At 48.6% G+C, this 12,524-nt stretch overlaps 2 protein-coding genes across 6 annotated transcripts; both read right to left on the minus strand.

The window, feature by feature from the left end:
- Positions 1–1,345: 1,345 nt before the first annotated feature.
- lcp2a (lymphocyte cytosolic protein 2a) lies at positions 1,346–9,979 on the minus strand. Of its 5 annotated transcripts, XM_049742417.2 has the most exons (34): positions 9,603–9,979; positions 9,230–9,292; positions 9,071–9,117; positions 8,874–8,939; positions 8,554–8,582; positions 8,411–8,445; positions 8,157–8,337; positions 7,947–8,041; positions 7,611–7,668; positions 7,476–7,541; positions 7,332–7,351; positions 7,226–7,245; positions 7,082–7,156; positions 6,986–7,004; positions 6,905–6,914; positions 6,757–6,835; positions 6,625–6,677; positions 6,433–6,467; positions 6,187–6,340; positions 5,972–6,057; positions 5,784–5,868; positions 5,655–5,720; positions 5,567–5,589; positions 5,391–5,410; positions 5,147–5,257; positions 5,054–5,072; positions 4,964–4,979; positions 4,809–4,881; positions 4,538–4,590; positions 4,276–4,337; positions 4,101–4,175; positions 3,842–3,991; positions 2,087–2,501; positions 1,346–1,985 (listed from the first exon to the last, which is right to left on the minus strand). In XM_049742417.2, the coding sequence occupies exons 1-34, from the start codon at positions 9,678–9,680 to the stop codon at positions 1,468–1,470; spliced, it is 2,955 nt and encodes a 984-aa protein (XP_049598374.1). In that variant the 5' UTR covers positions 9,681–9,979; the 3' UTR covers positions 1,346–1,467. The 5 variants fall into 5 exon arrangements, with proteins under 5 accessions (XP_049598374.1, XP_049598372.1, XP_049598373.1 ...); XM_049742415.2 differs by having other exon boundaries at positions 5,784–5,865; positions 6,757–6,914; XM_049742416.2 differs by having other exon boundaries at positions 4,276–4,310; positions 6,757–6,914.
- A 379-nt stretch (positions 9,980–10,358) lies between these two features.
- Positions 10,359–12,463, minus strand: zmat2 (zinc finger, matrin-type 2). Its single transcript, XM_049742475.2, has 6 exons — positions 12,321–12,463; positions 11,695–11,794; positions 11,472–11,595; positions 11,303–11,376; positions 10,989–11,134; positions 10,359–10,889 (listed from the first exon to the last, which is right to left on the minus strand). Exons 1-6 carry the CDS (start codon positions 12,336–12,338, stop codon positions 10,746–10,748), a joined length of 606 nt encoding a protein of 201 aa, XP_049598432.1. The 5' UTR covers positions 12,339–12,463; the 3' UTR covers positions 10,359–10,745.
- Between the last annotated feature and the right edge of the window lie 61 nt (positions 12,464–12,524).

Here is a 12,524-nt window from a genome sequence, read left to right on the forward strand (position 1 = left end):
CCTTTGCGCATCTAACCCAAGATAAAAATCACCTTTCTACGCTGCAATTGTATAGCTCTAATTAGTCAAAATTACACTTACTAGTTATTTGTTTAGTTAATTGCTTTATTTAACAGCAGCCCTTTATTTTGGTTCATTTTCAACAGTTTTTTGTTGTGGACACCTGGGGGCAGTATTGGGGCGGGGAAAATAGGGAACAAATAATTATGTTCTGTTTATTTATGTGGAATAAAAACAAGTAATGTAATTATTCACAGTCTGTAGGAATAACCAAATGTAGCAATGTAAAGTGTAATGTCAAACAGCTTGCCTGATTTCTTAGAGTGTGGTGGGTGCTTTGCTTGTGCTTGCCTGCGCCTCTGCTGCTTGCTCAAACACTAACGTGACGACAAATGTTGTTGCTTTCAAAAGCTGGCGAGAGGCTAAATAGTGTGTGTGCCGTAAAGCGCTAAAGTGAACTACTCTAAAGTGAAATCCGCTAATGCGGCGGACCTCGGGGGTTCCTCTGAGGCATATGCGGGCCCTAAACAGACGGCACACTCCTGCCTCTTGTGTTGTAAACGCTCGCCGTCTCTCGGGCTCATTGATTGGCTGCGTGCGCCGCCTATTTATGCATGCGTCCACATCAATGGACGACGGCGTGATGCCTAAACATGCCGAGGCTTGTGTGTGCGATGTGGATTCCAGGAGCACTGTCAGGACCCGCCAAATAGGGCGCTGTCACCACGGCGACGTGCGAGTGCTGTCACGGAATGTCTTGTGAAGCACTTTGATGGCGTTCGAAAGGCCCTTCTGCCTTTTCAGCTTGATTTCCAAGTTTCAAGTTTGATTGACTCTTGAATGTATTTCACTATTGTCCTCAATGAGCGCGTTTGATCCGCTTATGTTGAGTGTCGTGGGGAACCGGAGCCTTCCCGCTTTGCTCAATATCACTGCACAGTCCTCGTCATTCTTCATGAAAATGTGGCAAAGGAATGAAACGCTGAGGGTTCCGCTTGAAATCGTTATTTCCAAACTTTTTCACAATTCCAATCCAATTATGTCAAACTAAAAATCGGATCACAGAGGCGAGTCTCAGCCTCTGATGGTGTTGTTGTTCAATTCCCACTCAGTGACAGAGTGAAAGTCATTCTACTTGGATACAAGCAAAATTTCCTGATTTGAAAAAAATGGATACCATACACCAAATAGCATCATTGACTAGGTGACTTTTAACGAATGAAAAATACCATTGTGTTTTCTTTTCTTTGTCCCCCCCCCCCCCCCATTCAAGTGTAGCCTTTGTCAGATTATCTTGCAATTTTTGCTCTGGACGCTGTAATCCCAAGAACTCGAAAACACACAATTTACTGTATTTGCTTTAATTCCGACGTTGAACCCAACTTTGAACTTATAAAATATCAATAACAACGATAATAAATAGCGTCATTCACACTGTGATGGACATTTCAAAGCATCAAGTGGACATCAGAGTCCCTGGTGGAGAACCAGCGAGTCAAGGGGCAGATCATTCATGAGGTGGCCCAAGAGTTGAGACTGGACGAAGTCGAACTCCGCCGGCCGCTCCTCTTGGAACTCCAGCGGAGGCGTGCACGCAGTCTCCGGGTCCGCGTACAGAGACGAGGAGAAGTGAGGAGGGGCAGACTGAGAACAAGGGACGAACATAGTGGAGGCATAACGAGAAGAAGAAGAGCTGCAGGTGTCCCACTGCGGCACCACGGGTCCTGGTGAGGAGACGAGCCCCTGAGGAGGAAGCAACGAGGGCTCATCCAGGACCCGTGTGGACTCGGGTGGCCGAGATGAGATATGCTGATCTGACGTGGCGGGAAATTCGGCGCCGGGACATTTGGGCCAAGAGGACGAGGACTTGCTTCGTTTCTTGGTGGAAGTCGCCGTGTCGGTTTTACTCTTCCTCTTGCGGCAGAAGTTGCCGTTTTCGAACATCTTATCGCAGTTTGGGTCCAGAGTCCAGAAGTTCCCTTTGCCTGCGGCAAGAAAGATGAAGGTTAGGAGTGGGTTCAACGGGCTCAGGATCTTGCTCAAAGACACTCTGGCATGGTCACGATGTCTCTCTCAGGAAACTCACCCGGATTGTTGTCCTCCCGTGGAACCTTCCGGAAGCAGTCGTTGAGCGACAGGTTGTGCCGGATGGAGTTCTGCCAACCGGCCTTGTTTCGGCTGTAGAAGGGGAAGTGCTCGGACACGTAGCGGTAGATCTGGCTCAGTGTCAGCCGCTGCAAGGGCGCACTCTGAATGGCCATGGCGATGAGGGCAGAGTAGGAGTACGGCGGGCGGGCCAGACTTAGCATGTTTTCCACCGAGTACCAGGGCCCGCCGGCTAGGAAGGCATTCTGGAGGTCGTAGAAGCCAGCTCCAACATGAGGCCGCTCTTCTCTGGACTCGCGGCCTGGTTGGAGGCACGCTGCTGAGAAGCGGCTGGCCTCGGGCGGAGGACTGTAGAGGCTGAAGTCGTGGGAATCCAAAGCCAGAGGCTGGAGCTCCTGCTGGGGGAGATGGCAAAGAGGCACCAAGGATGTCATGACGATGCTGTTGAACACACGCGACACCTGTCCGCAGGCTCTCGACATCTGCACTTATACTTTGAGGTACCGCCCACATGCAAGCTGATTGGCTGCGACTACACACGCACGCACACACACGCGCACACACACACGCATACACACACGCAGTGGTTGTTGGCGGCTTGAATTCCTGCCCTGGGGCAGATGACAATGACTGATTGAATCTCTTTTTACGATTTCAGTTGTTACTCATCTGCTTAACATCACATTAGGTTTGTTTAAATGCCATTAATATATCGTTAAATGAAGATTTAATGTTTTCAATTAGTCACAAAAATGTGACAAAGCCACTAAGTACTTTAACTTCTTACTTTTTGGTAATTCACATATTTTTTGCTGTCTAGTGTCCTCTGCTCACCATGTGACTCACGCACGCACAAACTCACTCCTCCTTTTAATGTGTTTTTTTGTGTGCGTGTGCAAATCCTTGATTTCTATCAAATTGCGCATGATGATCTTGATGCGAGAGCAGCATTTTGATGCGCGAGCGAGTGCTGACTGTAACCTCGCAGACAAAAGTGACGCGCCTTCTTATCACACCGGTGGGACTTTTTTTTTTTTTTGTCTCAGGGATCCCTAAGCCCCAATGACGCGCATCTGCGCGTCAGTTAGCGACTGCATCCATTCGACACCCGACGCAGACAAAACAAGACATGACTGATGACTGGGACTATGTATGCGGGTCCCGGCGCTGTTCTGTCATGTGATGTCAAATTGTCTTTCCCTACTCAAATGCATGGCATTACCTTTACTTTCATCCAGCCCCCCCCACCCCCTCCCACAGAAACAACAAAAATTGTTGTCATGTCTATTTTAATGAGGAATTATAGCACTCTATAATATTGTTGGCTGCTTTCTATCAAATGTATCGTAGTACAGAAATAAAATAGAAGTTTATGGCGCATTTTTGTTCAGTCGGCGAGCTGTTGTGTTGCTGCCCGTTTTGACTTCCTGTACATAGTCGCGTGTACACTACAAACAGTCTCAGCTCCTTGTAGAGGATCAAGAATATATTCTTGTGAGTGCTGTTATGGTGGGGTCATGGAAATGCCTGCGGGTTCTGACAGCAGACACTGGTTCTGCTGGCTCGAGCACCGTTTCTTGGCGTCAATGAGGAGCAGATGACACCGGGAGTGATAGTTGATGATGTCACAGACGGAGGGGAAGGACTACACGCACACACACACACACACGCACACACAGGCGTTACTTTGAGTCACGATTCACAAAGTATGAAAATTACATGAAATTGGCTTCACCTCCTGGGCCTTGAGTCCAGTTCCGAGCTGGAATTGATTGTCCTCGTGGCGGATCTGTATATTGAACACTTTGTTGTGGTGAAGCACCATGAGTGTGTATGGCTGGTTGCTCTTCTGGTGTGAGCTGTCCCGCACGAGGTACGCTCCGTCCTGCGTGAACGCGCACATGCAAGCGCACGTGAGTCTCGATTGGCTCGAGAAATCTTTTTTGTCTTCAATATTATTTGGCTTAAGTATGGCTAATGTGGGCGTGCGTTACCTTGCCGACTTGCTTCAAATAGCCTTCAGCTTGACTCCTGGTCACTTTACCAACATACCAGCAAGGGTCCATTCCCTATGCGTACATGCACAGAGTTGATTTGTTTCTTGTGATTGAACTATTGCCATGACCAAAACGTTCCTGATATAGATGATTGTGTAATCTGAAGCGTTACCTGTTTAGCTTTTTGCGGTGGAGCATGAAAGCGCTCTGAGGCAAAAAAGTTGCTCCTGTTATCTGCATGGGCCACGCGCACACATTCAGCCAGAGATTAATCAGTCAACGCAGTCTTTATTTATGCGGAAAAGACTAATCGCGCGTGATAAAATGTCACCCTGAGGAATGGTGCCCTCTAGTTGTCGTCTCAGCAAACGCGCAAAAAAGTGAAATGCCATTTTCTTTAGTAAATATCTTATTACGTCACAGTGTTTTCTTACCTGGATGAACGTTATGAGAGACTAAGCCAACAGAAGTGACACCAAAAGGCAAACTGTAAGATGACAAAAACGAAAAGGCACTTTGTTTAACATCAACCCAAGGCAAGTGTGTACTGAACACCGCTGCATCCCGCTCGTATGACGGTGTGCAGACTTGTGCAATCCCATGAGTTCACATCTTTGTTTCAAAACTTAAACGAGTTCATTGGGTCTCGAGAAACCCAGTGTTTGAAAAGGGTTGTGTCGACTTTTCATAGAAGTGACTTTCTACCTGTCTCCAAAGCGGCCAGGTGCCGGGCGGGGCGCCAGATTTTTATGGAGGGGAAATGTGTTGCATTTAGCCACTGAAAAGAAGAGAATGCTTTTAATCTCGTCATCATGCTCATAAAGCCCCAATCTTGATGGGATAGACGGAAGGTTTCTCACCATCACCGTGTGCTTGCTACAAGGACAACAGAAGACAAAAGAATGCTCACAATGCACCCGATTGTGTTACCTTGTCAAAACCGCACTTACCTCCCTCGTTCCGTCCAACCTGTAACACCCAAAAAATGCTATTGTCATTTGACAGTGGACTCTTTTGGGCTGAGCAGAAGGCGGTCGGGCCACCTGCTAGGAGGAGGAGGCCCAACAGAGGAGTCATCGCTCCTGCTGACGGAGGCCGAGCCAAATGGGAGAGCTTTGGACCTGGCGGGGGTATCCGGAACGTCCGCCTGAGGCCTGAAGACACGCACGCTCGTCAACACAAAGTCACCAGGTAAGCCGTCACCAGGCGAGCCACCCGGCAGACGTTTTCAACTCGCCAGCCGCACCCGTCACATCTGAACTTGCTGTTTTCAGGTGTGTCTGTTACCTTTGGGAATGGACTGGCAGCTGTAACATACACATAGAGATTTTAAGAAAGGACCACAAAAGCGTCAACTGCTGCAAATGATATTGTCCCCATGTCCAAACTGCTAGCGTTGCTTTGCAGCGGTTTCATCTAGGCTGCGACATTCGTCGCTTATTTCGCTTGTGTGTCACACGCACCCTCTTCTCTTCTGCGTTGGGACCTAGAGACAAATGAGGAGCTTCACTATTTGAAAGTTGTCTTTAAGAGCTTGTGGTTTCCCAATACCTCTGAAGGGAGACAAGTTTCGGCCCGGTTTGTTGCTGCGGAAGATCTGAGGTGGCCCTGCGAGCGCTAGACACAGAGCACGGATTTGTGAGATTGGAAGGGATGCCGCTGACCGTTGTGGTTACTCACATTTTCCAGGCGGCGGCGGCAGCAGCACCGCTTGTCCGGCACACCGCGGCAAGTGATCTCGGCCCAACGACAGCTCTGCCGGCTGCTGAATTTAAATTGCTTTTATGACACGGTAGCCACCACTAGGATGCTAACTGCTAAATTCTCCCAAGGCTGAAAGCGACTGCTGAGATTTTGAGACGTCTCACCGAGCGGGGCGACGGAGGTGGACGCGAAGAGACCGGCAGACCCAGACCAATTGCTGGCAGCGGGCCTCTGGAGGACACCTGTTTATCTGAAGGGAGGTAGGTGAGCTAACACAAATAACACATTCGTCCAAGCCACCCTAACACGCAGCTCAAAAATGTTCCTCTGGACCATTGTTTCAATGATTTTGGGGCCAAACCAGCGACGGGCGTCCTACCGATGTACTGGCCTTCTGCGAGGGGAGCGAAGGTCCTGCAAGCGGGCTCCTCCCGGGGTTCTGCGGGAGGAGGTTCATAATTGCCAGCCGCATCATCGCTCGCCACATCCTCATCACTGCCGTTTGGATACTCGTACTCGGCGTCTTCATCATCCTGAAGGTGCATTTGGAACCGCGTACATACGTTCAAATATGTTTTGAGTGGACTCGCCGTCCATTTTTCAGGCAACTGAGTATCGGACTCACAAACTCATCATCGTCCCAGCCCTCAACATCGGGAGCTGTTGGAAAACAAGTGGCGGAACTTTAAAACTCAAGATGAGGACATTCAGCAAACAGTTAAAATGTCATTCATTTTAAAAAAACACACACACACCGGCAAGATTCTAACTAGTGTTCTCGTCGTTATTCAATGACTTGTTTGAAAATGCTTCTTACCGGAGGAGACGGTCAGAGGCAGCGAGCCCACACTAGTGGAGCCGGGAGGCAAACTGTCAAATAACAAAAAGAACCCACTCGTCTTCATTGGCTTTAGTCTCAAGCCGGCGGCGGCGTCACATGAATTTCTACCTGTCCCCGTGGCAGCCTGTGGGATTGGGGCGGGGCAGCGGACTGTTACGGAAGACGGGGAAAGACTTGAGTCTAGCTGCTGCGAGAGAATAGTCAGCTTTTAGGATTGGGTCCAAATGGTCCGGCTCTCCAACTGAACCTTTCTCACCATTGGCATGCTAGAAGGAGACGAGAGGGGAATAAGTGAGATGCTTGTGGCGCGCACGCTGCGCGCCAACATTGAACTCACCTCCCTGGCGCCATCAGCCCTGCAACGACAAATCGCCCAAAAGTCATGAGATGTTCACCCAGCAAATTAGCCATTTGGGGCGAACAAATGACCTACCTGCCGGAAGGAGGGGGCTTGACGGGAAACTTGCCAGAGGCTGCAGAGGAAGGAGGCAGTGCCAGAGGTGGAGGCCTGCCGAGGGGCAAACCCAAGAAAATGCGAATCGTTCAGGGCGGCGCGGCGCTTTATTTGCTCGCTTACCTTTGGGAGGGGACACCCGGCTGTAACACACCGCCAAAAGATACAAGCAAGCCTTTTAACCTTTGATTGATTGGCTCAGTGACTGCAAAAGACATGGCACACTCACCCTTTCTGCTACACCAGGACCTGCCAAGACCAACCCAAAAAAAGTTACTTTCATCCACTTTTGTTTTGGCTTCATTAAACTTTTGTTTGAACGATTCTGCACGTTTTGATATTTTCTAGTGCAGTATTTTCAGATGCTCCGTACCTCCAACGGAAGAGGAACTTCGACCCGGCTTATTGCTGCGGAAGATCTGGGGCGGTCCCGGAAACACTAAAAATCACAACGTGACGTACCAACCACACCTTGCAAAATTTAACGGGATTTGTTGTGTCCACTCACACTTCTCTGATGCTCGCCGAGGAGGGTGGGGTGAGTGATCTTGGCTGGACTCCACCGGCTGCGCAAACACCCCAAAAAATATCAAGAATCAATATCTGCCACTTTTGAACACGCTTTTGCTCCCCGAGGCAGGTTATTTGATTAAATGACTCATTTTGATCACGTGCATCTTTCCAGTGGCAGCAACATTTTGCGCGTCCACCCTGTCATGACGCCGTGTTACTCATGCGCATTTCAAACAGCGCGTATCTCATTCTTAGAAATAGCATGCCTTCGATGAAAATCCTCAGCTTTTGGGTACGTGTCAAAGGCACCTTAAAGTCATATTTTACTCACGACTCGAGGTGACAGCGCTGGGCGCGACGTCGCCGGGGGTCGGGGGCAAACAGCAGGCGGCGCCCCCCTAGACGATGTGCGTTTATCCCTACCACCTGCCATCCGGGCGGAGGAGACGCGTTCATGCTAAAGAAATTGCTTCCTTCCGCCATAGCGCATACGCGAACCAAAAAGGCATCGGACAGGATTGTGAAAAATGTCAAGTGCAACCAATATATTCGGTGTCGCGCACGGCGCTGCGGTGCATGCGCGCCAACTCCTCTGCGGGCTCCGGGGTGGGGAGTCCGTAATGCCCTGCCTCTGCCGCTACCGCGTTGTCGTCAGGTTCCTCGTAGTCGCTATGGCCGCTGTCCTCGCCGTCGGGACTCTCGTAATCGTTGCCGTCAACGTCCTGGAGCCGCAAAACGTGACCCAAAGATAAGCTGCGAGTCATCGGTGACTGGCCGCCGGAAACATCGACTTACAGAAAGGTCGTTGCCCGAACCTTCCACGTCACAAACTATTAAAGATAGAAGAAGACTAAATTGTGGGAACGATTCACCTCTGATAATTGTTCACATTTTCAGGACAAATAGCGGCGCGGCCCGTTATCGCCCGGCTTATTTACCTGGTTCAAGACATTTCGGCATCACGGGTCTGCGATGGAGAGAAAGAACATTCGGTGAATTGGCATCGTTTATTCAAACGATATTTGCAAACAAAATGTCACAATGATGGGCTCATTTCCTAGAGTGTCAACTGAATAAACCAGTTCGTGCATCACGATCATTCAATGGATGCCGTTTTCCGGCGCATATTAGCGTGAAGCTGGCAGCGTTCATGAGACAAAAGTCAAGTTGTTTTTGGTTTGAGACGCAAGGTGGTGTCTTAGTCATACGAGACGACGTCTTATTTGTCTTTAATGCGTGAATTGCAACAGGAACCCACCTTTTACCAAACGGGCCTCGTTTTTCTTCCTTCTTGCCGATGTCAGCGCTCAGCTTGGAAATAATTCTGGGAGGACACACAAAGCATGAGAAATTTGAAATTTCAAAGGCCGGTATACAAATCTCTGGAGGCGCATGAAGCGCTGCCACCTCACGTGAAACTTTTGCGATTGTTTTTAATTTATTCAAAAGGCTTACGGTGTGTGAAGTTTGGGGAATTTCTGCAGGTCGTTCTCACTCAAGTTCTGCAAACACAAATTGATGCATCTCTTTTTTTCTTCCAAAATGAAGAAGTAATGTCCAGATGCAGGGGTCAAGGTGGGTAGCGGCTCTCCCTGTCTATACGTCAAAACTTACCACAAATCTCATTCCGTTGATGGAGTTCTTCAACACAGTTCTATCACAGTCGGACAAATTCATCTGCAACACATACAAAGGCACACGAGCATGGAGCCTCTTCCCAAAACTAGCCTTTCGGAAAAAGAAACATTTGAAAGGATGCAAGCAAAGGAAGAAAAAGTTGTAAAATGTTGTGCGCCCTCTTGTGTGTTCCAGACAGCATGTCGGACCAACTGGAGACATTTGACGATGGCCGTAAGCCAAGCCAAAAACGACAAAGGCAACGAGCGCGAGTGATCCTGCCGCCACGAGCAGGCCTCCCGCCCAAACTCATCTGAGACGGGCTTCAGCTGGATTTCCCTTTGTCACAATTGACAAAATTGAGCCTGACCTTCCTCAGGTAGTCAGCCAGCTGCTGAGGGCTCCACTCCTCGACCTCCGAGCGGGACGGCGCCCGGCCGCAGTTCATCTCACGTGCCACCCCTCGCCGCCCGAGATTTTGCAATAAGTTTTCTTTGCTGAGGCCTCACAATCGACCTCCAGCGCTTCCTCTTTTCCGCCGTGCCCTCTGCGACAAGCTAAAGTTCAGTCTCACCCAGCCCAGTGGTTTGCTTCAACTGAAAAATGGCCCAAAACCGTTGTCGGGCTTTCACGTTGACGTGTTGAAGGGGAACCAAGATGGCTTCTTTAGTTCTTCCTGTCTCCTCCGCTTTGTCAATGCCTCTCTCACTTGCTCTTCCTTTCCTAACCTCGGAGGAAGTGACTGTGCAGAGGGGAGGACCGGGGAAGGCCAAGCAGCATCTTGCGTCTGTAACCCCCCCCCACACACACACACTTAAATTTCGACTTGATGGAGTTTTAACACATTTTATAGCCTGAATTCCACTTCACGTTTGACAACTGTTAGTTGTCGTTAACCGTTAGATATTTGCAAAAAAAATCTCTTTGTTCTTTGCTGAAAATCTCGAGTTGCTAGTCAAGCCAAAGCAATCAATGTTTCTTTGGCGCCATCTAGTGGAATCTTGGCTGTTGCTGTTCATGACTGTGTTTGGGGCTTTTCTTGAATGCAGCATGCGCACCTCAAAAGACTGAATCACGACAAAAAGAAAAGCGCTGTATTCCCGTTTCATACCATTTGTTCCAAAACTAACTTGAAAAAAATCTTGTTTATTTCAATCAAAGAAGAAAACTTGCCAGTATACAGCAAATAAGAGTTCCATGACATAACCTAAAAGTTTTGTATTGGCCGACATCCATGTTCGCATGATCCAAAAATACTGTGAGAAGATACAACTTCTGTGAGAATGAGCTGGAACGACATGTCCTGCTTGACGTTAACAACCTTTGTTCCCCATTCAACGGAGCGTCCGTTTAACTTGTAATGCAATGTGAACGGACGGGAGAAGACGAACTCGGCCATCTGTAACGCAGGCTCGGATGGTCGTCATCGATTTGGCGGGCAGGCAGGTGCCCCCTCCTCCTGCGACAGCATCGTCAGACGCGCCGATTCAGCAGCGGGGATGTATCCCGGGCGTCAGTGACTCTTTTTAGAAGAGCCGAACCCCGAGAAACCCATGACGGCCGCCATTTCATCGTCATCCTCAAAGTCGCCATCGTCCTCGGCCCGACGCTTCCTCTCCTTCAACTTCTCTTTCTTGTAGGCCTTTGCCTTCTCCTCCTGAACACAAACATAGCCCAAGTAATTGCGCCCTGATCGCAGAGAAAGCGGGAGACTCGTTCACCCGGCGATTCATTCCCTTCTTTCTCCTCTCCTGACCTCTTCTCGCAGCTCCTTCATGCGCTCCTCAAAGTCATACTCTTTCTGCTTCTCCTCCAGTTTCTTCTTGTTCACCTCAAAGCGCTTCTTCACCTGGTCCAGGGACGACCGCTCCACTCTCATAGACATGCCGAGGTTCCTCTGATCTACGCATATGCATGAGCGCTTTACAAACATACACTCAAAGACAATTTTGTTTCATCAAAATTTCTCCTGCTTGGAAGATGAGTTATCTTTTTTCCCCCAAGAGTCCATACTTGTACTCAAGCACAAAGTGAGTACTTTTACCACCTCTGTGTGCAAAGAGTACTCACGTTTCTTGCCGTTGATGTGATCCAGGAAGTTGATGGAGTCTTTCACCACGCAGTCGCAAACATTGCAGTAGTAGCTGAAAGAGGGAAATTCCGTATGTTTCGCATTATGTCTCCATCTGTGAGAAGGACGAAAATGCATTCTTCAACGAGGTGATGGAACTCCGCATACCCGCCCATCTCAGCCTGAGGGGTTGTCTTAGTGATAACGATGGTCTTCCCCAGTTTAGACTCCAGGTCCACTTTGTAGTCTCGATGACGCAGATTCTCCCTCTTGACAGGCGGCGCAATTTTCCCTAAGACGCGTGATGAGTTTGTACAATTATGAAAATCATGGCTGATGCCGCACATGTCAAGATAATCTGCAAATTAGTTGAAAGAAAATGACAACCCACCATCTCTACTCTCCTTTTCTCGCTCCTCAGTGAGACGTCGCTGAGCAAGGTTCTCATACTCGTCTTTGTCCCACTTCCGACGGAATTCATTCTTACTCGACTAGAAGGGAATCACGAGCGTCGGTTACATACCGGGTGCAGTACAGTACTATGTGATGAGCAGCGTAATTCACTCGGTGTGACACCCCCCCCCCCCAAATTACCCATTCGGAGGCCATTGTCATTCATTGCGATTCGCCTTTTGTTTGTGCTACTTACATACCAATAATTTAATTATGACACATATGGTGGCAATAAGTGAATTTCTGCGCAGTGACGAGAACAAAAGACTAATCGAGTACGCACTACACTAAATTACCAACTGCCCAATATTTGTGCCAACGAACCACACATTGCATCCATAAGCGAAAAGTCAACGTTTTAATTTGATTTCGATTACAAGTGTTTGTAATAGGGCTGGGGGACTAACGCTCTTTAGCTGGCGGCAGAGCGCATTTAAAACCTCGAGCTAAGAGACAAATTAAACACAGACAACACCGTGAAAAAAGAGGCGAATTTGTCTTTGTTATTAACAAATCTCAATTTAGAGTGTAAACGAAATAACGCAGTAGAAAAAAATTACGAACCCCGCTGCCAGACGCCATGTTTGCGACAATTTATTTCCGGTGGGGAAATGTCAGTACTGTTTACATTTAGGAAGACAGCGCCACCTAGTGCACTGGAGAATTAGTCCTTTTTTTTTCATTGAAAACTCCTCAAACAAAACTGAATTATTTGTGTGCAGCCCAACCGAGGTGCCTTATAATGAAATAGAAATAGACTCCCTAGTG

This window comes from Syngnathus scovelli, chromosome 15, assembly GCF_024217435.2.
Source record: "Syngnathus scovelli strain Florida chromosome 15, RoL_Ssco_1.2, whole genome shotgun sequence".
Taxonomy (NCBI): domain Eukaryota; kingdom Metazoa; phylum Chordata; class Actinopteri; order Syngnathiformes; family Syngnathidae; genus Syngnathus; species Syngnathus scovelli.

Coding starts and splice junctions, on each gene's coding strand:
- zmat2 (XM_049742475.2), bottom strand. Junction 11,596..11,694: donor AGAAAAGGAGAGTAGAGATG/GTGGGTTGTCAT, acceptor CACGCGTCTTAG/GGAAAATTGCGCCGCCTGTC. Junction 10,890..10,988: donor TGAAGGAGCTGCGAGAAGAG/GTCAGGAGAGGA, acceptor GTTTGTGTTCAG/GAGGAGAAGGCAAAGGCCTA.
- lcp2a (XM_049742414.2), bottom strand. CDS start 9,680: ATGAACTGCGGCCGGGCGCCGTCCCGCTCGGAGGTCGAGGAGTGGAGC. Junction 5,590..5,654: donor AAACTTGTCTCCCTTCAGAG/GTATTGGGAAAC, acceptor ATTTGTCTCTAG/GTCCCAACGCAGAAGAGAAG. Junction 3,992..4,100: donor ATTTGAAGCAAGTCGGCAAG/GTAACGCACGCC, acceptor GCGTTCACGCAG/GACGGAGCGTACCTCGTGCG.